The 25,273-nt window shown below is 39.7% G+C and overlaps 2 protein-coding genes across 3 annotated transcripts in view; one reads left to right on the top strand and one right to left on the bottom strand.

The window, feature by feature from the left end:
• Positions 1-1,980: 1,980 nt before the first annotated feature.
• Positions 1,981-12,294, top strand: LOC101166152 (mixed lineage kinase domain-like protein). The gene is made up of 11 exons (XM_011482040.4): positions 1,981-2,113; positions 2,749-3,186; positions 5,130-5,186; positions 7,368-7,548; positions 8,133-8,236; positions 8,312-8,447; positions 8,573-8,657; positions 8,735-8,874; positions 10,099-10,148; positions 10,466-10,606; positions 10,715-12,294. Exons 2-11 carry the CDS (start codon positions 2,751-2,753, stop codon positions 10,759-10,761), a joined length of 1,377 nt encoding a protein of 458 aa, XP_011480342.1. The 5' UTR covers positions 1,981-2,113; positions 2,749-2,750; the 3' UTR covers positions 10,762-12,294.
• Positions 12,295-14,087: 1,793 nt separating this feature from the next.
• tmed6 (transmembrane p24 trafficking protein 6) overlaps positions 14,088-25,273 on the bottom strand; it is a 36,364-nt gene continuing 25,178 nt past the window's right edge. The window contains exons 1-4 of one of the 2 annotated variants that reach the window (XM_004075077.5): positions 20,977-21,298; positions 20,729-20,855; positions 19,084-19,250; positions 14,088-14,413 (exon numbers count right to left, since the gene is read on the bottom strand). In XM_004075077.5, the coding sequence (XP_004075125.1) occupies positions 14,189-14,413; positions 19,084-19,250; positions 20,729-20,855; positions 20,977-21,189 (732 nt within the window). In that variant the 5' untranslated portion in view covers positions 21,190-21,298 and the 3' untranslated portion in view covers positions 14,088-14,188. Of the gene's footprint in view, positions 14,414-19,083; positions 19,251-20,728; positions 20,856-20,976; positions 21,299-25,273 lie in introns of those variants that run through there. The other variant, XM_078955708.1, reaches the window with a different exon arrangement.

Here is a 25,273-nt window from a genome sequence, read left to right as displayed (position 1 = left end):
AAAAAAACAACGTAAAAAACAATCAATAATGCAAACGTTATTTGGGAATTCAGGTCAAAACCAAAAGGAATTCTACTTGGCCACATCCATATTAGCAGTATTGTTAATAAAAGTGAGCAAACTGAACATCTGCTAAGTGACTCCAATATTGATATGCTAGGACTATCTGAAAGTTGGCTGACTTCAACTTCACCTACAGCTGCCATTAATATTCCAGGATACAAATTATTTAGAAAAGAAAGAAACAGGGGAGGAGGGGGTATTTTGGTTTGAATCAAAGATCATTTTAAATATGAGTTAATTAGTTGGCCAGAGAAAACAGGAATTTAATTTAATGTATACTGTAAATGTAACACTTCATTCTACAATTTATTTTACTGTGATTTGTATATATAGGCCTCCCTCCACCCAGGACATCTTTTATCATCAGTTTCAGTCTATTTTAAATCACAGAAAACAAGGTGTACAAATTGAAAATTCACAGTCATCATTTCTTAGTTGTTCAGATGGGGTCCCTCAAAGCTCAATATTGGGGCCACTTCTATTTGGTTTGCATGTAAACAACCCGCCAGATGTATGAAAAAACACAAAAGTACAATTAATACAGATGATATAGTTCTGTATGTTCGTGCCAAAATAAAAGCTGAAGCAGTTGTAGTTCTGTCAGGAGCCATGGTTCCAGTCTTTCAGTGGCTCCGAAACTCCTGCTTACATCTCAATGCTAAAAAAGATGGTCTGTGTTCTTTTTTCACGTCAGCCAACAAGGGAAGAACAACCATCTGTAGTGGTCAATAGAGAGCAATTGGAAGTTGTAGAACAATTCAAACTTCATTCAAACTGAGCCTTTAAAGATAATGTAAAGAAAATATCGAAGATTGTCAAATGTAATCTGTCAAATTTTAAGCAAATAAGGTCTTCTCTGACTGCTGAGGCAGCAAAGGTTTATAAGCATTCAATGGTATATAAGTAAAAAAAAAAATGTTGGAATAGGCACCAGGGCTTTAACTCAAGGGGACATTGATGTACAAAGGTGCAGGACCAAATTTAGCCAAACAGTGGTGTCAATCAGAGGCATACAGTTATGGAATACAATGCCACAGCACATTAGAAACTGTGAAAACTACTGTTCTACTGCTTCTAAACATGGCTGAAAACAAACCAGTCCTGTTGACATTGATGTAATTATTGTTTTTCTTGTTTTTTTTCAGACTCTTTTTTTTATTGTAAATAATCTTTGTAAATATCTTTATCACTAATATTTTGCCAATGTATTGTGTTGTAAATGTTATTGTTCAACCTTTTTTCCTGCCTGGCGACAACGGATGAAATTCAGCTCCTGGCATATTTAAGTAGAAGCAGCTGCTGATAGGTTGATCAATATGCACCGTCCTAATTCAAATAAAGAAAGAAAGAATTAAAAAAACAGAAATTTTATGTTTATGTTTTATTTCAAAACAACTTTATGTTCAAACTATTTAAAAATCAATTGATACACCATTTTAGCATTACTTTATTGTGTTGTAAATGTGGATGATTACCCTCTTGTGTCTCTTTGTGTTTAAAGTACTTTGTTGTCAAATGTTAGAACAATTTTTTTGTAATACTGTACATCTCTCTCTTTTACTCATGGTGAAAGTAAAAGAACGTCTATGGTTTAGTCGTCATGCTTCACGTTACCGGAGACCTTTTTGGTGTTACGGGGTATTGGCAGCTTTTAGCCACTATTATCTGAATGAAGCATTTTCACAAATATACAAAAATAGTTAAGGGAAAGAGGGGAGGATCGTATTTATGACAGAGAAGCTCCTTATAGATTAAAACCAGACAGGGAACACAAGAACTTCAGTTCCTGAAAGTGGTTAAAGCAGTTTTTTTAGGACTCCACAGCTGTTACATAAGATCAATAATCAGGTAAAAATCTGAGACATGCACGAACTGATACCAGTCAAGGATGAAATGTTAGCTGAAGGGCTAAACTGTCAGAAAAAAAGGAAGTCCTGTGCAGTAAGGAGGGGCTTAAAGCTGCTTATTACACTTGAATATGCAGGAATCTTACAATGATCGGGATTCCTGCGCACAGTAACTGACTACACTGAATTCCTCCAAAGAACAGGTTTGTTTTCTCTTTTACTCTATCAGGTAAATTATTCTTGGTCATGTTTTTGGTTTTCTTTGTCAGTCACTCCACCTTCAGGTTCATGATCCACAGCTGTCTTCAGTTCAGTTAATGACCCTCAGCCTATTTAAGTGTCTTGGTTTCTGTTCTTCCTGGTCAGGTCATTTGCTCTGTTGTGTCACAGTTTTGGTTCTCCTCATAGTTTTGCCATGTTTCAGTTTGCCAATTAAATGTTTTATTTCCTGTCACCAATCCTGGTCTCCTGCATTTGGGTCCTCCACCACCAATTTGTGACAAGTTTAGCAAAACAATGTTTCGGTTTCTTATCAATTTATGTTTATTACAGCGCATTCCAAACTGTTATGCAAATGTTATATTTCTATGATTTTTCTAAATAGTCAGCATAATGTTAAAAGCATAATGTTAAAATGTTAAGAATTCTATTTTTTTGCACTTAAATACAATTTACATATTAATTTTTGAATGCACTGTATTTGTTTATATTTCAATTATAAATACATAAAATTAATAACTAATAATTTTATTTTCAGAATAAGTTTCACTTAGTTTAGGGGAAGGTTGTACTCCCTTTCTGTCTCTTGAAATACATGTTCTTTTTTCTCTTCATTCAGCCATGGACTTCATAGATCCCATCCTATCAATTGTCAAAGGCATCTATGAAGTGGTGGAGCAGGTGAAGGCCAATGAAAAACGCAGCAGGCGTATTTGTGACCGAGTCGCAGCCTTGGAGAAGATCATTCGTTCCATTCAAAGCCAAAAAAAAGTTGTAGAAACTGAGAATGTGAAGAACATCATCAAGGATCTCGCAGACACTCTAAATGCAACAAAGAATCTCCTGGAAAAACATGCAGATTCAAACTGGATGAAACGCGCCATTAAAAAGGGTTACTATGAAGAAGAGTTCAACCATGTGAATGACAGGCTCAACGATGCCTTCCAGGCCCTAAGTTTAGCTCTGAATGTAGAGCACGAAGACGCAATCCGCAAGGTTTTTGACAAGGTCAATCAAAAGATGGAGGATGAAGAAGACAAGAAGAAGGATGAGGAGGGTGAGTGTAGACTTCCATCTGAAGCTATCCGGCCCATGAGTCCAGCTCTCTAAATGCAGTTCTGTAGACATTAAAGAGACTTAGATATATGTTTTTTTTTACATCTAATATTTGTTGTTGACCTTGTCTTAATCTGACATCTGAACCAAAGCTAAACACAAATGCTAGGCTGCAGACTGCCATTTCAGTTTATTCAATTATTTAGAATGAACTTGTTTTAGGGATTAATGTTCAGAACATAGACTGTAAATGAGGAACTGGACCGAGTGATGTCACCCATAGAAATAGCTTGCTTCTGGCTCCAATGGAATGAAATCAATTCAGTTATTTTTTCATAATCTTGATGCCACTATCTTGTAGCCAGTTGACATTTTTATTGCAAACATTCCTGCCGATAAAGAGTGAGCTTGTTCAGTGGACTGCCATCCAACCACTTCCAACCAAAACATATCAGATTAGTAGATGGAAGGTTTAGGTGGATCCGGTAATGTAATTACACAGGACAGAAATTAGTCAACTGATTTATAGTTTAGAATCTTAAGGTTGGATGGGACTGACTGAAGCACTTGAGTCTCCAGACCACGGATGGTGCTAGTGAGTACTGCTGGGTGAGAGTGAGAGTTACTGACCACTCCGGCACAGGCACATATTCTGATTGCATAATCACTCACTGGGGTCACTTGGTGATTCTGGAGGGTAACACAGTCAGTCCGCAGCGTGTGGAGACAGTCTGAGTGGAGACAGAGGAACCATGAGCAGGCAAAAGAACCGAGAGTGAAGATCTGAGGTTTGGCAGGCAAGCAGGCACAGGCAGAGATCCCGGGGAGAGGAGACGAGGTCTGGAGTGGTTAATGAGAGACATTAAAAAAAGTGATGAGACCAGACAGGTTGCAAAGCCACACCTGAGGGCGAGGATCCAGGCTGGGCAGGCAAAAAGGCAATTAGGCAGACACCCAAAACACTTGGTGTGAGAAGGACTTGAAAGTAGCATGAAAACTTGCAACTTTGTGGTAAAGAGACTGGGGAAATGGCTGGCTTAAGTCCTGGGAAGAGCAGGTGCAAAAATGTAACTTGATGACCAGGAACCTCAAAAAGTGGGCCACACAGAATCTGTCTAAGACCACATCCTTTTATTGAAGCATCTGATTGATCAGTTTATAACTTGAATGACTTGCCATAAAGAAAAAACATGAAGTCCCAACTGGAGTACCTGAAACAGCATCACCAATGACGGACCAGTTTGCATTTTCCCCCTGTCCCTGCGTGGGTTTTCTCTGGAGACTCCGGCTTCCTCCCACTGTCCAAAAACATGCTTCATAGGTTATTTGGTCTCTCTAAATTGTCCATAGGTGTAAATGTAAGTGTGTATGGGTGTGTGATTGTGGGCGTGTGTCAGACTGGCGACCTGTCCCGGGTATCCACTGCCCTCGCCCACGAGTGCCCGGGAAAGACTCCGGCAGCCCCGTGACCCCGAAAGGGACATAATGGGTTTAGAAGATGTATGGATGTAAAAAAAGTATCAGATCACGAATTCTGGCAAAATGACTCAGTACTTCACTATAGAGGTTGTTGCGGCCGCGTAAGGTCTTCCCATATTTGGATGGTTAAGGATATCAAAAACCTAATAAACAAATGGAAAAGAAAAATCACACAGAGTCTTCATGAAGTTTCAAACCTTTTGCAAAAGGGAGAGCCAGTGGCCTCCACAGAATAGAAGTACTTCACTTCTATTCTGATCTGGTGGCTGGTGCTCACAGAGCAGGATTCTTAGAAGAATACTCAGAAACGCGTGGATCAAAATATCTCTTCTGGGTTAATTTTTCTGAAGAATGAACATTATAATACATTTAAAGACTCAAAAAAAACTGATTTTGCATTGTACAGGCCCTACAAAGTAGGGAAAACGTCTGTGTTCTTGATTTCACCCTTACTCTGCTCCTCAGACCTGCTGGAAAAGATGACAGCAATACAGAATGACGTGACCAAAATCCTTGAAATCTGTGAGTATATTGTCTTTATTTTACCATGGAGTGCTTGTCTGACTTGATGAGACCCAGTGAGTTCAGAGTTAAAGTTTTCTAGACTAAAAATCCAAGGTGTTCATTTTGGAAATGTCCTTCAAAAGTGGACAAAACCTGACGAAAAAGCCAGTAGTTTTCAACATAAGCAGAACAATAGAGTCCACCTACCAAATAAAAAGTTCCACGTTTGATTTGAATTCATTCAAACAAATTGGGTCATGTTATTAAAAGCCTCTCATGCCTGCAGCAATTTAACTTGAGGTTTGAGCTGCAACAAGCTGCAAAGTTTGATCACTGTCTTATTCAGAGAGAATCTCACAACTCTGAGTATTGGGTGTGAATGACCAGCTAGAATTCCCATCGGGTTCAAAATTGTTAGTGTGGCTATTGCGTTACCTTTCATGTGTTAGTCCTTTCAACAGGAGGAAATTCAACTTTTGGCCCCATTGTTCCATGAAGACATACTGGAATGATGTTCTCATTCTTTCAATTAAACTCAATTGTGGTGCAGTGGTCACTGTACTGTTTAACACAATTAGCATGTTAACAGTTCCAGCCAATACTGTCAGCTTGTTAAAAAAAACATTTATTTTTACTCAGTTTCAAACTAAAAATTTAACAGATTAGTTGTAACATTTGAATTACTTTTACTAAACTCTGAATGCACACATTTAAATAAAAATGATCATTTGGGATCAGGAAAAGTTGGGAGCCGGTTTAGCTCGTGCTGGTTTGCGGCGCCTTCCGTCCGTGAAACCAGGGTTCGAATCCGGGCTGCTCCCTATTCAACTTCTCTACTTCTGTGTCGGTCCCAAGCCCGGTTGCTTTGAGAGGGTTGCGTCAGGAAGGGCATCCGGCGTAAAACATTGCCAAGTTTACCATGCGACTCGTTTGCTGTGGCGACCCCTGATGGGAAAAGCCGAAAGGGAAACAACATTTGGGATCAGGAAAAGTTGAAACAGTGTCAGGTTGGGGGGGCTGGAGAGCAGGTAGGACCCAGACGCAGAGGCAGGAGGCACACGGTTCCAAGGCAAGAGGGTTTATTGAACAAACAAAAAGCGCTGCAGAGCAGGATAACAAAACTAAACTTACTGTGGCTTAGCACAAAACATGGCATGAAGGAGTCAGGGACGAAGAGATATTAAAGACATTAAGGCGCTAATGGACCAGCACAAGAGGAAGGCAGAGACCAGACTTATATACAGACAGGGCAGACAAGACACAGGTGAACAAGATCAGGACAGATTGGGACAAAGGAAGTAAAACTCAAGAACATGACAAGACAGGAAACCTTTCAAAATAAAACAGAACTCAAACATGACATAGACCAAAACTGAAAGCAAAAACCAATACAAAAGAAACTCCAACCATGACAAACAGGTCACTAAGATTGATGAATCTCAGAAGCTTGTAGTGTAGGACTCAGAATACAGGAGACCAGGCACAGTGGCAGAAACTAAATCATTTCATACATAAACTGAAACATGACTAAAACCACGGTGAAACAAAAAGGTGGCAAAGCAGAGCAGAACAGAACAGGTGACCTGACAGGGATGAACTGAAAACCAGACGCTTAAATAGACTGAAGGTATTTGACAGAAATGAATACAGCGATGGATGAGCAACATGAACTTGGAGTGACTGATAGTGGAACAAATCAAAACATGAGCAAAGCCAAGAACCCAACTGAAAAACCAAACTAAAGCACAGAATCCTTACAGATGAATTGATTACTTTTTTGTCATTGCATAACAATTCATTTGCAGCAGTGAAATGGTTTGTGACTGTGACCTTTTCAGAAGGTAGTACAGCTCTATGTAAGTATACGCCATTTACCATTTTGAATAGATCAGGCTCCACCGGTACCAAATGAGTGTCATTTGACATAATTATAAGTGAGAAGGAGAAGGGCAGGCTGTGACTGTCAAAAAAAACAGGTGGAGGTGCAGATCCTGACATCTATCCCTGCACTGGAGACAAAAACCTCAGATGATTTGTTTTATTAGAGATTTTTGAGAAAACTTGAGCTCAAATTGTTCTTTGCACTGAAAAAGTTGGACAGCAAGAAGCTTTTTGTATTTTCTTAATTGACACATTTTATTATGCATCCAGTTAAGAATTCTTACATGTATGTCTTTTGTTGTTGTTCTTTTATTTCAGTGACGATACAAAAAAGGTCTTATGAAGAAATTCGGAAGATAAAACTTTCTGAGCTAAAATTTGTCCCAGACTTCCCCAAAAAACCATTCTTGACAACAGAGTCTGCAGAGAATTACAAGGGAGAGTTTCAAGGGTTCCCAGTGGTCATCAAGAAATTCCTCAACACAGCCCAAGTCTCAAGGTTTGTGTTTAACTATGGGGTAAATACTGTGCGCTCATATAGAGCTTTATTAGGGCACAAAGTGCTTTACAGTCACAAATCCAATTCACACACGCACACATCCACCCAGTGGTTCTATTGCCATGCAAGGCGCCAAGCTATAACCAGGGGCAATGAGGGGTTCAGTGTCTGCCCAAGGACATTTCAACAAATTGGAGGGCAAGGCAGAAACCAAACATTTAACCAAATCAAACCAAATCAAAAACATTTTTTATTTTTTAGTAGGAACTTTCTTTGCAGATGGAACTCAGAGAGCAGAGACGAATAATCATCAGCAAAATCAATAAAACACACATACACTCAATAAATACAGAAAGTAAAGACCCAGCATACTCAGCAACCAAAGTTAAGGTTTTTTAAAAAAAAAAAAAGTAGTGACACAGCTTCATGACATCTTCAGCTATATTTGATACACTTTCAGACCTTATAAACTTATTGCTAAGTAGTGTTACTCATTACTGTTGTATTAATGGAAATGCCTTTTCTAGCCCTGTACAGATATAAAAACGGGCTTCTTGTTCAATCATGTCCCTTCTCTTCAACAGTTCAGAGGTGGAAACAATTTTCAAAAAGGAAACTGATACGATGAATCGCTTTCAGTCACCCAACATCCTGCGTCTGTTTGGGATCTGCATCGTTAATGAAAACTGTAAGTTCTTCATGGTCCTCACAGGGCCTGGTACTCACACTGCAGCAAAAGTCTAACGGGTTTGAGTGTCTGCAGCTCCAAAGTCAGAGTTCCTGGTTGTCATGGAGTACTGTGAAAAAGGAAGCCTTCGGCAAGTTCTGGACTCGAACTGTGAACTATCCTGGACCAGGAAAGCTCGCATGTGCCTTGATGTGGCACAGGGAATCTATAGGTGAGTGTGTTGCTGCTAAAATACTTTAGTTCTGCACGCCTTCAACTGAAAGCCTCTGATCAAAGCATCAGATGAAATGTGCACAAAACAACTACAGAGAAAGATGATAAAATGTTTGATCTCAGGCTGCACCAGACTGAAGAAGACTTCAAGGTTCATGGAAGCATCAGCAGCAAAAAGTTCCTGGTGGATGAAGCCTACAGAGTCAAGGTGCGCCACTTAAATCAGACATGCTGGGGTATGAAGCATCATAGAGATCTGAAATGATTGATTATTGTCATTTTCAGCTGGGAGGCTTTGAGCTTTCAAAAACGGAGACATCACTTCAAAAGTCGGTGAAAAAAAACGCACTGGAGTCAACTCTGTGCTACTATGCCCCTGAAACGCTGGAACACTTCAAAATAAGTAAAGAGAGCGAGATCTACAGGTGAGAATCGGGGTCTGCAAAGTTTAGAATAGAATAGAATAGAATAGAATAGAATAGAATAGAATAGAATAGAATAGAATAGAATAGAATAGAATAGAATGATTTATTGTCATCATACAAGGAGCACGACAATAGTGATGGTGCCCTCCTGCTACCGGTAGTTTGCCTTTGACCTGAAGGCAAACCAATACAGGTCAAAGTTCTTGGGGAAGAAGGATTTAAGGTGCTCAAGAACAAGCTTTTCAAAGCACTTCATAACCACAGATGTCATTGCTGGTCTGCAATCATTATTGCCTACATCACATCTGCCCTTACGGGTGGATATAGGCTGTCAGCACGCAAACAATGGGAAGATCTGTACGGGGTACATAGATGGCCCGCAGGAAACATCTAAGTTGTAGATTGCACAGTACCCCCTTAGGGTGAATATGTTTTTAAACTTTTTTAAAGGCATGCCGGAGGTAGTAACAGGTTGTGGTGAACACTTACACAACAGGTAAGAGTAAGGGTGAAGTAGGTGAGACCCCTGCATGATGTATGGGTTAGTCTTTTTTTCAACCCCCATGAATCCTGCGCATTGCCCAAGGAGCTCATCAGTGCTATTCAGGTGAAAGGTGCAAACTCCTTGCATGTGTGTGTAGCCTGGTTTTTGGAAATGAATTGACCTTTACCTTCTGTTTAGTTTTTTCACATCAAAAGGTGAACAGGTTCTAAAAGTAAACATGTGATTCTTTGACTTTAACTGCCACATATACATTTAGTTTGTGTGTTAACAGTAACTCACTCAGGGGATAAAAAATGGGGTTTTGGGTGTAATTCGCCACACTGATCATGAAATTGGGTAAACTGTGAGAGGAAAAGCTCCCTGAGAGACCTTCAGCTGAACCAAACTGAAAGGAAGGAGAGGATTCTGCTATGAGAGGACAAGAGAAACTCAGAAACAAGTCTTCGTCTTCACAACAATAAATTACTTTAAAGTATCACTCTCACGTTACTTTTTAAATGTTGGGATGTTTTGTGTCTTGCTCAAAAACATAATAGTGTCTTGCTTGGGACTTGAACCTCTGAACAACCATGTCAACAAAGCCTGCTGAATCCACTGGCCCACACCTCCACCCCAAACGGGAATATTTAGTTGAATGTTAAAGTAAATACATTTGAAATTGCAAATAATGAGAAGCTTTATTTACCAGAAGCACTTTTTCTCCCTGACATCTCTTTCAGCATCGGGATTGTTCTGTGGGAAATTGCAACTCGGAAGAAACCATTTGCAGGTGAATGTTTCTGTAAACTTCTATAAATCTGGAAATAATAAAACACACAACCATTGTCCTGTTCAGCCCTGAAACGGTGACTGTCAGTACACTCACACTCATGATTTCATACTGATGTTCAGGAATTTGAAGCCTGTCTGGGCAGGTTTGTGGTTGAAGATGTTAACTCATCTACTGCTTACTTTTGCTGCTTTCTATTCGACTAATATAAAAATAAGAGAAATGCCTTTGTTGAATGTCAGTTTTTTCTCTTGCATACTGTACATCTGAACTTTCTAAACTGAATTTAACTGATGTTGTTTATCTGGGTTTTTCAGGTTTTGATAAAAAACAAATTTATCAAAAAGTGTGGACAGAAAAATACCAGGAGCCGCTTCCACCTGATTGCCCTGAAAATCTGCAACAGATGATCATCGCCTGCCGGGCTCACGAACCCTTTGACAGACCATCAGCTGGTGGTAACTGACACACCTTCATCCAGACGCTTTATTTGAACAAACAGGTTTTGTCTGACTGTACTGACTGTACATTTGACCTGTGTTTGCTCTCATTCCTTTTTCCTGCAGTGCTCATGGATAAACTGCGCTTAGTGGTGGCCCAGCTGGAGGAGTGAGACAGTGATCATCGTAAAGAGGACTCAAACATGCAGCTCAAAGCTGTGCAGGGTGTTCTAGAGCAGTGTTTTTCAACCTTTTCTGAGCCACGGCACACTTTAACCTTAAAAAAAATCCCGCGGCACACCAGCATCCAAAAATTTAAAAAAAAGGAGAAACTCATAGTCTGTATTGATCTACAGCCCCTGCACAATCTCACATGCATTTTTGAGATAATTGTTACAGAAAAAGCTGGAAACTGCAGCTGTTTTTTTCTAAAAGATGCAATAAAAGTTAAGTTAGAAGATTTAAAAACAGTTTGTGTATTCGTTAGTTTCAAAACGTTTAACAACAGATCTCCTTTTGCGCTGTCACTCTCACAACCCAATGCATCATGGGAAATGTAGTGCATAAAACGGCCGAAGATCGGTTTTCGGAGCTTCATTGTTTTGTTCACTTGTTCCACGGTCTGATACCGGATTCTGTGGAAAGCTACACCGCTAAAGACGAGCTTTAGCTGGTATTTCTGTTAGAACTGAGCGACTTTACGAGCTAAATCGGGACAAGGAAGTGAAGACTTTAAGCACTTCTGATTGGTCAGACCGATGACATGTGATTAACCCCCCCAACACGGGACTTTTCCAAAATACAGCCGAAGGTGCAGCTGAATCGCGGTACGTCATTCTTATCAAAATGTCTTTAATAAAATAAAATAAACGCAAAGAAAATGTATTTTACGATCTTTTATATTCCTAACTCCTCAGTGTTTTATCAGGGCCTGTTTGGATGAACAGAGAGCTAAAATCCTGGAGATGGGAAATGTTTTTATATCAGTTAATGAGGGCAATTTCCCACGGCACACTTGGCCATCTCCCACGGCACACTAGTGTGCCGCGGCACACTGGTTGAAAAACACTGTTCTAGAGCTCTTATATTTCCATTTTAAATGTTTACATTGGCTTACAGAGGAAACAGAGGAACTGCATGACATTAATTTCAAATTCTAAATCATTTTATCTATAGTAGGGCATGCTAAATTCTTTTCCTTAACTATAAAACTTGGTAAAACATATTTACACTTCCAAACTTAACGTCTTGTTTTTATCCAGCTGGAACGAAGCAAAAAGGACTTGTGCTGAAATCAGGAAGAACTGGTTTGTGACCAGGCAGTTAACAGTTTGCACTTTTTTTTCAGAGAAACACCAGCTACAAAGAACTGCAAATCCATCATTTAGGATACAGATTCTGTTTATTGGTGTTTAAGGGGAGAATGATGACTTAAAGGGTGACTGGTTTTGGGTGAATGCCATAAAGTTTTTGTACTGTTTTATATCGGTGAACATTCTCATTGTTGTGTTTTTGTTTTACTTGTCTGTGTTTTTCTGAATTTTTTTTGGATGTTTGAATCTTGAAATCTTTTGAAATTTGAAATTCTTCAATTGTTAAACTCTTTCAACCATCATCTCCTTCAGCTGCTTCAAACTTTGGTTTTGGTGATTTAGAAGTTTTGAATTAATTGTCACTTTTAAACTTCAATAAAAACTTGGGAGAGATGTTTGGTCTTCAAATCCTTTAAAAAAACAGCTTTATGTTAAGGAAGATTCAAATGCAGCAGATCATCCAGGGCCAATTGTAATGGTTCCACATCCCTGGTGCTTGATGAGTTCCTATTAGCGTCAAGCTCCGCATCCGGCTAGTTCAGTGTGGTGAGGGAGTGGGCACAGAAAGGTTTATATTTCAAACTCTCATTTTTTTCATAGAAGCAATATCTCAGCAATATTTAAAAAAATCTAAGATGTGCACCGATGACTTTGACATCCATAAAAGTCGGTGAAAAGCTTGACATTACAGCCTTAAATTCAAAGTTTTGTTAAAATGAACCATCTATCTTCAATACTTTGGAGCCGACTTTTCTGTCAAAGCCGAGTACTGTGATCCCCTTGTAGTTGAAGCACACTTTCTGTCCCTCTTCTCAAAAAGAGGGACGACCACCACCACATCCTACAAGTCCAGAGGCACTGTACATGACCACTACGCAATATGACAAAGGTGTGCCGATCGAAGAAATCCACCTACTGGACAATTATATCAGTCACCTAGAACAGGGCCAGCAGGACCGCCACAGGAGCCCCCAACGCCAGAGAGCAGAGAGGCACGGAAGCACAGAGAGAGCAAGCTCCAGCCCAGCCAGAAGAATAACCTAATAGCTATACTCTCATGAGTTTTACTAGAACTAATAACAGTGCTACTCAAGAAGAGATGCAGAATCAAGAAAGTTAGCACCACACTTATGAAAGATTTTCCCAACGTAGGATAGGTTAACTTTCTGGGTGGCTGTCTTTCTCGACAAGCTGGTCGGATGACTTGGTCCATTGTTGCCCGTACTGGTTTGTGTGGTCTCCTTACCATTGGTTGTGTTCAGAATTGGTGCAGCTGTCACTTAATTTATAGTTGTTTTGGGTCCTTTTCCCGTTCCGGTAAACTTTCTGTCTCAGGTAAGTTTTTACAATCATGTCGGGCGGCAGTGGTGTAGCAGTGGGGTGGTTGATCTCTGAAAGGAAGATTGCAGGTTTTATCCCGCCTTGCCCTCCAATGTGTTGAAGTGTCCTTGGGCAAGTTGCTGAACCCCACATTGTGCCTGATGGTTAGAGGTTGGCCCCAGTATTTGGCAAAATAGCTGCCATTAGTGTGTGAATGTGTGTGTGAATGGGACTGTGACTGTAAAGCGCAGTGGAGGGTAAAAACGTGCTAAACAGGTATACGCCATATAGCATTTACTATTTGAGTTTCCCCAATCAGGTAAGTTTCTGTCCTCTCAAACATTATCAGTCCTTGTGGCATCGTTCAGATTTGGAGTGCTAAACATCACACTTTAAATTAGGTCTGGAAGTAGACAACAATCCTCACTGGACTTTGAAATCTCTCGAGTGGGATCCGGGAATAATGCAATGTGTAGCTATCCTTTTCTTCTAAATTGAAATTGGCTTATGTTCATCAGGTCAGTGGTTGTTTTGTTGCTTATGTTGGGTCAGTAAGGTTTTTCTTGAACTGTTGGAGAACTTGTAAGGACTGTTGTCAGGAATCTGCATGGTAACAGAAGGTCTCTGTGAAGAGTTCTAATGGGACTGTCTTAATGTTCAGGCTAGAATGTACAGTATATACAGGTATTATGGCTTTTTGACTTTGACCACATAAACTATGGATTCCCACCCCCTCTACTTCTTAATCATCCTCCAACTCATTCAACCCCCTTTTACTCCCCTTTCTTTTGTATCCTTACCCCCATCTTTAAAATCTCTCCTTCTCTCTTAGCCTCAAATACAAAAGATACAAAGAAGAACATCACTAACGCAGGACAACCATCAGTGTTTTATTTTTATTTTTGATCAAAACTCTTCAGCAAATCTTTGCAGGAAGGACTTGGTTCTGCTCAGAATGAAGCCACAGTCAGCAGGGTTTTGTGTCTTCACTCCTGCTCACAAACAGGCTTTTTAGGAAGCGTAGCTGCAGGTACCCGGAGGTGACGATGAGTAGGCTGAGGGCCACGGACCACCATGTCATGTACTTTGAGTTAGAGCGCAGAATGTAGTAGTCAGAGCTCTTTTTCATGCGGCCAAATGCGTAATAACGAAACATGTGGAAGACAAAATTCTTCACTCTGTTGGTGGAACCCTGGGGAGGAAAAGGCATTACAGGAGTAAGAAACTGGGAGCATAAGATCAGGGCAGTTTACGTTCATGTTTGCATCTCTGCTTTAAAGTTCTCACAAACAACAAAGCTGAGACAGAATTTTATCTCCTTAAAAAGTTACCAGAGTCAACCCTCCCTCTCCAGAACCAGAGCAGATATTTTAACATATACTTTCATGAAAGTGTCTATTGGCACGTAATTTTCAAAATACGTGGCGCCAGCCCAGAACTATTTTCTTGGCCTATTTTCTTGTCTTGTTTACTCTGGGTATGTCGGTTCCAAAAGACCGGATATGAGTTGGCGTAATTACGCTCGACTTGGTAACCCTGGGTTAATGCACGTACACAGCAAGTACATAAAGACATTCTCAATGGATCGCCAATTTCTGGAGTCACCATGGAAACGCGTGGTGAAAAAAAAAGAAAGCGCTACACTTCAGTGAGACGGAGTTGGAGATTTTAATGACGGCGTATGAAGATTATACGTCCATCAAAAAAGTAACACGGATGCATCAGCAACAGAAAGAGTTTCTGCTTGTAGTAGAAGAGCAGACAAAGTAAACGCACAAGTTTCTGATCTTGTTTCCATTTTCCATGTGACGCATATATATATATATATATGTAACTTATCCAATTTTGCCAACTTAAATGAATTACATCTATTGGTAACAAGTAATTGAGTTAAATTTATTCAACCTAATTTTTTACGTCCCAAAAACTCAATAATTGTTTATACAACTCAAATGTACGTATTTATCAAACTAAATGTCATATTACTCCAATTCAATTAATATTTTTTTCATCTTAATTAATTATATTTCTTGAACTCTCATATGTCTAAGTTTGAGCCGGCAGATATGCTCATTTTTATAAGAATAAAAAGGATGGGAAAAAATGCACGGAGTGCATAAATTCATTAAAGAATTTTCCATCATTGTCATTATACAGGGAATTGGTAGGGGTGCTATAAAAACTCATCATCCTCTCCTTCACTCTCACTCATGGTGCAGAGACTTAAGCATAGTAGGACTAAATAACACGGCAAAACACAGTAAAACAGCTAAACAACTAAACACATTTGGTAAAAAACACACACTTAAACCCAAATCCGTCCAGACAGGCAAAGGGAATGTATCCCACAGTCCCTTGCGGTGCCGATCTAACAGCAGCACCAAAGTTACACTTACTTAATTGAATTAATTTCAATGAAAGTAAAATAACTGTCTGAAAACTATGTTGTTGTTTTTTTAAGCTGACTTAACAAAAAAAATGATTTATCTTAACTGAAACAAATAATTAAGTCAGATCAAAGTAAAAAAGTTTATTTTTCCAACATCCATATGTGGTCTTATCACCCTCTCTCTGTGGAAAAAGTATTATCTGAGCTTCTTCATCCACTAAATCATCTTCAAATGGACACGCCATGCTGCTTCACCTCTCTGAAAACAAACTAACCTTCAACTAAACCTGCTCCAGACCAGGTTACGTTCAGAGCATGAGTTACTATGGCAACTTGACATATCCTGAAACATACCTCCATTTCTGGAACCAAAAGCTGAGGTTATCGACTTCCTTAGCCTCAAACTTACCGTGGGAGCTAGCATAACCTGCTTTCTGGAATGCCCCCCTGGAAGCTCATCAAGAGAATGCCAAGAGTTTGCAAAGCAGTTATCAAATCAATAGGTGGCTACTATGAAGAACCTAGAATAAGACATTTTCAGTTGTTTCACACTTTTTTATGTATATAATTCCGCATGTATTAATTCATAGTTTTGATGACTTCAGTGTGATTCTACAATTTTCATAGTCATGAAAATAAAGAAAACTCTTTGAATGAGAAGGTGTGTCCAAACTTTTGGTCTGTACTGTACATTTGTTCAGTTTACTCATTTTGGGTTTGTTTAATTAATGTCATCTGTTTTTGAGTTGTCAGTTCTGAGGGTGCCACTGATCCCTACCAGTGTGGCTGAGGTTCTGCTCCTGGAGATGTGCTGTGAGGCATGGCCAAAAGAGGAAGTCAAGTCTTCACAGCCTTTAAATGCTCCAGTCAGGCAATTGGGCAGGCGCCATCCACAGAAGCCTCCAAGGGTAGAAACCAATGGACTTATCCCACTATACTGAATAATTACAGACCTATCTCTAATCTGCCATTTTTAGGAAAAGTCCTTGAAAAAGTTGTCTACCAACAGCTCACTGATTTTCTCTTATTAAACAATTCATTTGATGTTTTCCAGTCAGGTTTTAGACCCCATCATAGCACTGAAACTGCTCTTATCAAGGTAACCAATGACATCCGCCTGAACACTGATGATGGAAAAGTCTCTGTCTTAATCCTGCTAGACCTGAGTGCTGCCTTTGATACTGTTGATCATGGGATCCTTTTGCACAGACTCCAAGACTGGGTTGGCATCTCTGGATCTGCCCTAAGTTGGCTCAAGTCTTATCTAGAAGACAGGAAATATTTTGTTGAAATTGGGAGTTGTGTCTCAGACTACATGGCCTTGACTTGTGGTGTGCCCCAGGGATCAATCCTGGGACCCCTTCTGTTCAACCTCTACATGCTGCCACTAGGGCAGTTAATACGCAGTAATAACATATCTTATCACAACTATGCAGATGATACTCAGATCTATGTGTCACTGACAACAGGTGAATATGGGCCGGTGGATTCACTCAGCGACTGCCTCCAACAGATCAGTGCGTGGATGCAGAACAACTTTCTCCAGCTAAACTCAAACAAGACCGAAGTTATTATTTTTGGCCCACAGAAACAAAAAGAAAGAGTCAGTAGCTACCTTCATTCTTTGTCTCTTAAACCCTCAAATCAAGTCAGAAATCTAGGGGTAAGCATGGACTCTGACCTGAACTTTAACAGCCATATCAAGTCAGTAACATCAGCGGCATTTTACCACCTGGAAAACATTGCCAAAATCAAAAACATAATCTCAAAGCGAGACCTGGAGATACTTATTAATGCATTTGTCTCCAGTAGGTTAGACTACTGTAACGGCCTGCTCACCGGCCTCTCCAAACGAGCTGTAAAACAGCTTCAGTACATCCAAAATGCTGCTGCTCGAGTCCTGACCAGAACCAGGAAGTATGATCACATTAGTCCTGTGCTCAGGTCTTTGCACTGGCTCCCTGTACCTCAAAGAATAGACTTCAAAGCAGCTCTGCTTGTGTACAAGTCTCTCCATGGCCGCGCACCAAAGTACATCTCTGACATGTTAGTGCCATATGAACCATCTCGTACTCTGAGGACCTCAGGGGCCGGCCTCCTGTTGATTCCCAGAGTCAGAACTAAACAAGGGGAATCAGCGTTTCAATATTCTGCAGCTAAAATCTGGAACAGCCTCCCTGAAGTCGTAAGACAGGCCTCTTCTGTGTTCATGTTCAAATCTAGACTTAAAACATTTCTGTTTAGCCGTGTATATGACTGAAAGGTCCTATCTGCAGTTTTCTTTCCTTTCCTTCCTTTATTTTTAAATCAATTTTCAAATTTTTTCTTTTCTTTTAAAGTAAATTTTACGTTGATTATTTCTATGATGTATTGTGATTTTAATGCATTTTTCTGTTTTGTGAAGCACCTTGAATTACTTTGTGTACGAATTGTGCTATACAAATAAACTTGCCTTGCCTTGCTTTAATGTTTATTTGCTTTGCTTCTGTTAATTATTCATTTTCTTCTACTTTTGAGGATTTGTCTTTTCCACTAAGGGACCAAGTTTTGTGTTTGGTCTGTGTAGTCTTTGTTAAATGTCTGTATAATCATGCTAGTCCCCCCCCCCCCCCCCTTGTTTTTTCAGGTGGTCTGATCAGCCACCATATGTTCCCTTGTGTCTTTGGGGAGGTCAGTTTGTTGCCTGAGTTGCCTGAGTTGCCTGAGTTGTCTCAAAACAAAATGGACAAACCTCCAAACCACTTGGCAATTTTTCACAACAGAATGGAATTTCTCATTAATGTTATCAAATTGCAAATGTCTTAGTACATGTCTCAATGTCTCAGTACATCTTTGCAAATGATTAAGTACAGGTAGCCTACATTTAGCACAATTTCCAAATGAATAGATCTTGTTGATCGAAACCATTTGTTGATTCTTAGTGTAATGGCTGTTTGCTCCAAAATAGGTCAGCATCATTTTATTGTGTAAGTCTTCACATGCACAATAGTCTAATGTGTAATTGTCAAAAATTTTCCAGAACATAATACCATGAATACGATATATGAATCCCTTGGAACATTTGATAAAATTATTACAGCAATTGGCAGTCAGGTGAAACTGGAACTTGACTAACGAAGGAGGATGTCCCAGGCCAGCGAGGGGGCAATGTGTGCTGCCATATCTGAGAATGGTGTGGCCACTCACATCCCCAGTCTTGGTCCATACAATACACAGAAGCCACGGTGGAAATTCACATTGTCCCATACAATATTATATAGTGGTAGGTGAGGCCCTAAGACACCTCTCTCATTTTCAGGGATCAAATCAAAATGAAGGCGGTACAAGAAGAAGAGGAGCTTCTTGCCAAGTTGTTTGGAGGTTTGTCCATGTTGTTTTGAGAATGTAATTTCTGTTTCAAGAAATGAGCCAAACCAATGGAGAAAAAGTGCAATAGTAACAAAGTTGATAAATTGAACTGTAGGGACGTTCACCTCAATGATGCTCAGGGTATTGTTTAGGTCTTTGTCAAGTTCTTCTTTCTTCTTCTCCTTCTCTGCCTTAGAGGGGTCCTGGTCATCATAGTAAACACCGAAGCTGAGGAAAATTTGCATGGTGCTGAAGCGGTTGTGGAAGTTGCTAAAGCACATCTGATAAAAGCCTGAAAAAGAATATTAATTTTTTTTAGCTTATAGAAAACCCTCCCCTGTGTGGGGTAGAACAGTGGTCTCCAACCTTTTTTAGGCCCCGGACCAGTTTATGCCAGACTTGCCTCCAGTTTCCCTGGATACTTTTTTTTTTAAAGGTCACTAAAACTGGCATTCTTTACATTTAATAGTAAACATGAATCTGTAATTTGAGCAACTTTATTAGCAGCATCCTCTCCAAATCCATGTTTGGGGTGTAGACTCCTGGTTTTGTCTGTTAAATCCTGATTTCATTTTTCTTTAAAGTCAAAATCTTTTCTTCTGTTTCCTCACTGGAAACAAAAGAAGAAAAAAACTTCCTAAATAAACTCGTTTCCGCCAACTTGGGGGTTTCACTTCTTAAAGCAGCCATTTTAAGAAAGTGGTGGATGTATATTTGATGTGATTGTGGTGGATGTATATTTGATGTGATTGAGCAACTTGACATGCGCCAAGAATGAATCAGATGTGATGGGGAAAATAGTAGATGTAGTTTTTCAAAGTAAAAAGAACATCCTTCAGAATCAAATTAAAAATGAAACTGAAAAAATATATGTCTGGTTTTTTTACTTTCTTTGCGGCCTGATACCAACTGTTCCACTGAGCGGTAGGATTAGGGACCACTGGTGTGGAAAAGACAGGCATCCTTATCTGCAGAGGACGTCTTACTCACACTTTTCAACTCCACATTATAGGCTAAAATTTCAGAAAGTGCAGCTATAGAAAGACTTGTGTATCTAAATTCCTTAAACCAGCTCATTCAGTCAGGCATGGAGAAGAATGTCAATGAAGGCCGGATTTTGTTTTGTTTTTGTTTTTTTTGCCATAGGAAGTGAACACAGTCAACTTAACTGGCCCTGAATCTCCCTCAAATCTCCCCTGCTTTGCCTCCAAAGAGGACCTAAGTGAGCCTCAAATGTCACTGCTTCAAACAGCAGCATCACTCATGACTGGATGGAATACCAGTCTGCAGTTCTGATCCTGGGGAACAAACTCAGAAACAGTGCCTCAAAACAGTTGATGTATCCACACAAACCAGCTGCAAGTTCATTGAAGGGGAGGCCTCAATGATCTGCATCAGCCAATCAGAGAGCCCCACTTGTCCCAGGAGGCTTTCTGACTATGGCACAGACACATGGCTGTTCTACAGCAACCCAGAGCTGCTGATAGTTACCCTAACCATAATCCTTAACCAAAGCAGGAGCCTGGAAATAACATTCTGCTTGTTAGGATAGACTGAAAGTTTACAAGGTCAGAAAATCTGACAACCTGGATATAATGAGGTAAAAAAAATACATGTTTCGGTATACTTTTTTGAATATGACATCAAGAAAAAAACAATTACCTCCAAATCTCTAACCCTAACCCTTTGGTTCCTTGAAACTACCAATAATAAGAACTATTCGAACCTGAAACTCCAACGCTGTTCTTTGTGCATGGGAAAGATACACACCTGTTTCTGAGGCCTTGAAGTTGACCTGACCCTTTGCATCATCCACCGTGGACACCAACAAACCACCGGGAGCATTGACCGTAACTGTGAGATGCCTGGCATTACCGATTCCCGTCACCCACTGGACCTGGAAGCAGTAGATAGTTCTGGATGTGCTGGGCCCAGTAGCTCAGTACTGTTCTCTATATCAACACAGTCAGCTTACAGGAAATCCACTGATAAAGAAAAACGTCTGGTTTTTCTCTCACCATGAAGCTCAAGTAAAATGTCTCTCCATGATGAGCAAAGTGCCAGAAACATTCAGTTCCACCTGAAGGAAGCACCACAGAAAAGTCGTACTGGTCGGCCCCCCAGAACAGCTCCTGGTCTGCAGTGTTGAGGTGGGGGCTCATCTGGGGGCCACAGGCAGCTAAGCCCCACAATACGCAGACAGCAAGAAAGAAGTGAATCCCAGCCAGCATGATGTGAAAGTGGAGAGCATGACATTGTCATCTGGCTGTGTCGGCAATAGGAGTGAGGGTTTAGGAAATAATTAACTGTCTGTGGGAAGAAAAAACTGCAGTGCAGATGGAGGTCAGCACCTACACAGCACAACGTTTTCAGTCAAGCTGGGCCCAAACCTGATTTTTCATCTGAAATCACCATCAGGGTCAGCATGAGTCCAGCTGTCCAAAAAAATAGCAACAACAAGAACATTACAAAATGAAAAAATGAGGGACAATCTTGCATTAATTTTGGAGAAACTAGTTCCCAAAAACACAACGTAACAAACTGGTTTGTTTGTGTATAAAAGGTATCTGATACACGTGCAAAAATGTTTTCCACTTCCCACACCTTTACAAGGTGTGGACTACAAAGATAAGAGACTGAGATAAAGCACTTATGTGAAATGTGAGCAAAACCAGCAGATATCAGGGTCTCCCTTCTTTCCCTTGTAGTGTTTTATTTATTCCATCAAGTGTGGGACCAGTAAGAAGAAAAAACAAACCACATCTGCTCATCACATGAAATCAAAACTATGTGGGAGCACAAAACACTTGTACATATGAAAATTTAAGACAAAAAACTAAAGAGCACTTTAGTAAGACGAAATCTTAGGAATGGCATTACAAGATTTATTAGTGAAATAGAAAATGCACAATAGTTTTAATGTGTCACTCACGAAACTAGATACAGTCATTAAAATCACTAAATCACTTACCCAATGAGTGCAAAGTAGTCTACTTGTTCACACAAATGTAATTTGCTCTCATGTACAAACTATTCATAACGTTAAAACGATTGAATTAAAAAAACATACATTTTACTGTGCGGGAAAAAAAATAATCAAGAGATTTCAAAGAAGTAAGATTCATTTGTCTTTCTTAAAAAACGTTTTTTGCAAATAGAAAATGAATGGAAACATATAAAATGGAAATGAAAAAAATATATATTCCCTTAAACTAATAAAGGGCCAAACTCAACAGGGAGATGCACTTTTTCATCCAAGGCTCCAGTGTGGCACGATTTATGAAACATCAGTGGAGAGTGAAAGAAAAAGAAAAATAAGCTTTGTATCCCAAAGGATATTAAAAAGCGGCCAGCTGCTTGCATTCACCACACACAATAAAATAGACAATAAAAAGAATAAAGCCATAAAAACCATTCCAATTAAAATCTATTAGGAAAAAATAGTAAAATATCATTTAAAATATATAATAAATCTATAAAATATTTAAAAAATTGCTATTTAATACAAAAAAAACATGACGTTTTCAAGAATTAAAATTCTATGAGGTTTGTCAACGTTTTATGCTCAGTCAGGCTGTTGTACTGTCATATATCAGGAGGGACAAAAGACCTCTTTAGTCTGTCTTTGGAGCCGCGTTGGGACAGGAGTCTGCTGCTGAACACGCTCATCTTCCCGGTGAAGGCCTGGTGTAGCGTGTATGACGGATTGGTCACAATGGCCCTGAACTTCCACCATGTCCTCCACTGGGGCCAGTTTCAGTCCAACCACTGCTGCACCAGTAAGAAGAACAAGATCAAAATTTTAACTTCCTAAGGTTCCACCTGGATGTTTTTCCACATCCAAATAATCCAAAAGGACATGATTAGAACATTTTACCACACTGTATGGTCACATTTTGGACTGGAATGATGGGCTGGTCAGTTTTTGCTGCCATCCTCCTTTTCACTTTACAGTAAAATAAACCTTCCATGTCTCAAACCAAATGGTATTTTCCAAGATCAATTATTGATTTATCTAATTTTAAAATGTTTTGTAATGGTATGGGTCAACTTGATTTTATTCTCTTCTGCCTCACACAGATCAAATTGATTAATCACTACACCCCTAGTAAGTATATATAAATTTATTTTGCTTTGCAAGACGTAAAGTAAAGAGTGAACTTATAACTATGGCGGCAGACTGTCGGAGCAGAGCAGCTGAGGAGAGGAAGCAGCTCCTACTGGTAAAACTGGCTGATTTGCTTAACCCTTGTGCTATCTTAGATGACCCCACCCTTCCATTGACGTGTTCTCCCTACCATGACAAAGGTGGATGAAGGTGAAAAAGATTTCCTGTAATCCATGGACACCAATGAAGATCACAAATCATTGTAGAAAAAAGGTTCAGAGCACGCTCTAGAGGGTCTAGATGACCCAACTCCCAATGTTAAAGTGCCAAGAATAGCACAAGGGTTAAGCTTGGATTGATTTGCTCAAGCTCAGAGCGAGGTCAGCTACTCAGTGAATCATTCATGATTCAGCTTGGAGCGAAGCGAAACTACATCACTTTCCAAATTACTATGCCTGGCTTTATCTGCACAAACCCGTGTATTGGTTTGAATGCCACAAATCTCTTAATGATACAATGATCACTCTTACGTTTGTGTTAAATATCCAAGGTTCTCATACCTTGTCCAAAGAATTTCAGCAGCAGAGAGATCCTTTTTCTTTCCCACATTTCTAGAAAATGTTTCTCTTCTTAATAATGTGAACCATCCTTCTTTAGTTGTTTTCCTTAAATTGAACTCATCTGGCAAACTAATTACACTTTTTATTCATCCATGAGTTTAATTGACAAACAAATAATTTTCTATCTTTTTCACACTTAAATACAGTTTTTAAAATAATTTGGAACGCACTGTAGTTCACCAATTTAATTAAGCTGATTTGATATAAGCAAGTGTTGCAGCCGCGTGAGGCCTTCCCAGGTTCTGATGGTTAAGGATATCAAAAGTCAGATGTGCACATGGGAAAAAGGAAACGTCACATAAGTCTGCATGAATTTTCAAACCTTTTGCAAAAGGGAGAGCCAGAGGCATCTGCTGAAAAAATGCTGCGCTTCTGCTGTGCTCTGAGTTCCACCTTTCCAGCAAGCAGATTTCACTACTCAACATATGTAAATCGAATGATGGCATACAACGGCTCTGTGTTCATCCTTACAAGCACGAAGTTAAAAGGCAACCCGTTCCTGGTACCTCTGACAGTTATGACCACATTCCTTAGGCACAGAAATAAATCATTTTATACCATTTTACTGTGGTTTTGAACCAACACTCCTGTGAATCTCAGTACTGTATCAATTTATGATATCTATCTATTAACCTTTACATCCCAAATTTATGTCCAACATACAGTATATCATTTCTGCATGCATACAAATGTCCTGTCTGTGCAAAAGTGAGCAGGGACTAATACTTAGTTGAATGTCTATGTTGTAATGAGGGCAAAGGGAGGTAGAAAGTAAAACAAAAGAGGACGAGCGCACTGTTACCCCTGTGTCATGGTTTGGCAAATGCCTGTCCATCTGTCGCCCTCCTTTGGTTATCTCTGTCATAGCTCTCCTCTGGTTTTTTTTTTTTTTGTTGGTTTCCATATTTTCTTAACTGTTGTCTCTTCACTAGGCAGCCTTCACTTCTTTTACCATAAAATACAATCCATCTCTTGCAGGCCTCTGACCGGCTCTGCACCATGCTTTTAGCTCTTGCAAAACTTCCTGTTACTCATTTGTGTGCCAATTACCAAAAATAAATCTGTCAGAGGTTTAGAAAAGAATTCAAAAATGCAAAAACTCCAGACAGCAAGGAAAAACAATTTAGTGTCATATATTTACCACATGCAACAAGACTAGCAGACAGGGATATGAGCAGAACCTCCAGGCAGAAGGAGGGCTTCATCAGACTGACTTGTAGCAGGCAGGAAACAGTTGGGTAAGATCTGAGTCCTGAACCATGCCTTTGTTCTGTATTTATTCAGACTCCCTTTATTCTGTTATGAACCAAAGCTTGTAAAAAAAAAATACTACTAAAGATCTCTTCAGTCATTGGCCAGGAGTTATGAGGGCGGGGCAAAGCAACAAGAGAAGGAATAATGGAAGTCTTACGATCTGCAATCCTTGTCGGGATAGTTTGTTTATTCAAATTTAATATGTTGCTGACCAATTTTGAATATCTGTATCATACTTTGGCTCGGTGGAGGCATGCTGCAAAGCGGTTACTGAGAAGACGTCAGCTATGAAGATACACTGATATGTGTTTATGAAATATAGATTGTCAGGAA

Source organism: Oryzias latipes, chromosome 12 (genome assembly GCF_053564925.1).
Source record: "Oryzias latipes strain Hd-rR chromosome 12, Olatipes_Hd-rR_3.1".
NCBI lineage: Eukaryota > Metazoa > Chordata > Actinopteri > Beloniformes > Adrianichthyidae > Oryzias > Oryzias latipes.
This window is presented reverse-complemented; position numbering and strand designations above follow the sequence as displayed.

Bases quoted from the DNA above. Each gene is read 5' to 3' on its own strand.
- LOC101166152 (XM_011482040.4), top strand. From the start codon at position 2,751: ATGGACTTCATAGATCCCATCCTATCAATTGTCAAAGGCATCTATGAA. The intron at 7,549-8,132 runs GTTTGTGTTTAA...TCTCTTCAACAG, and splicing joins AACACAGCCCAAGTCTCAAG to TTCAGAGGTGGAAACAATTT. The intron at 8,875-10,098 runs GTGAGAATCGGG...CATCTCTTTCAG, and splicing joins AAAGAGAGCGAGATCTACAG to CATCGGGATTGTTCTGTGGG.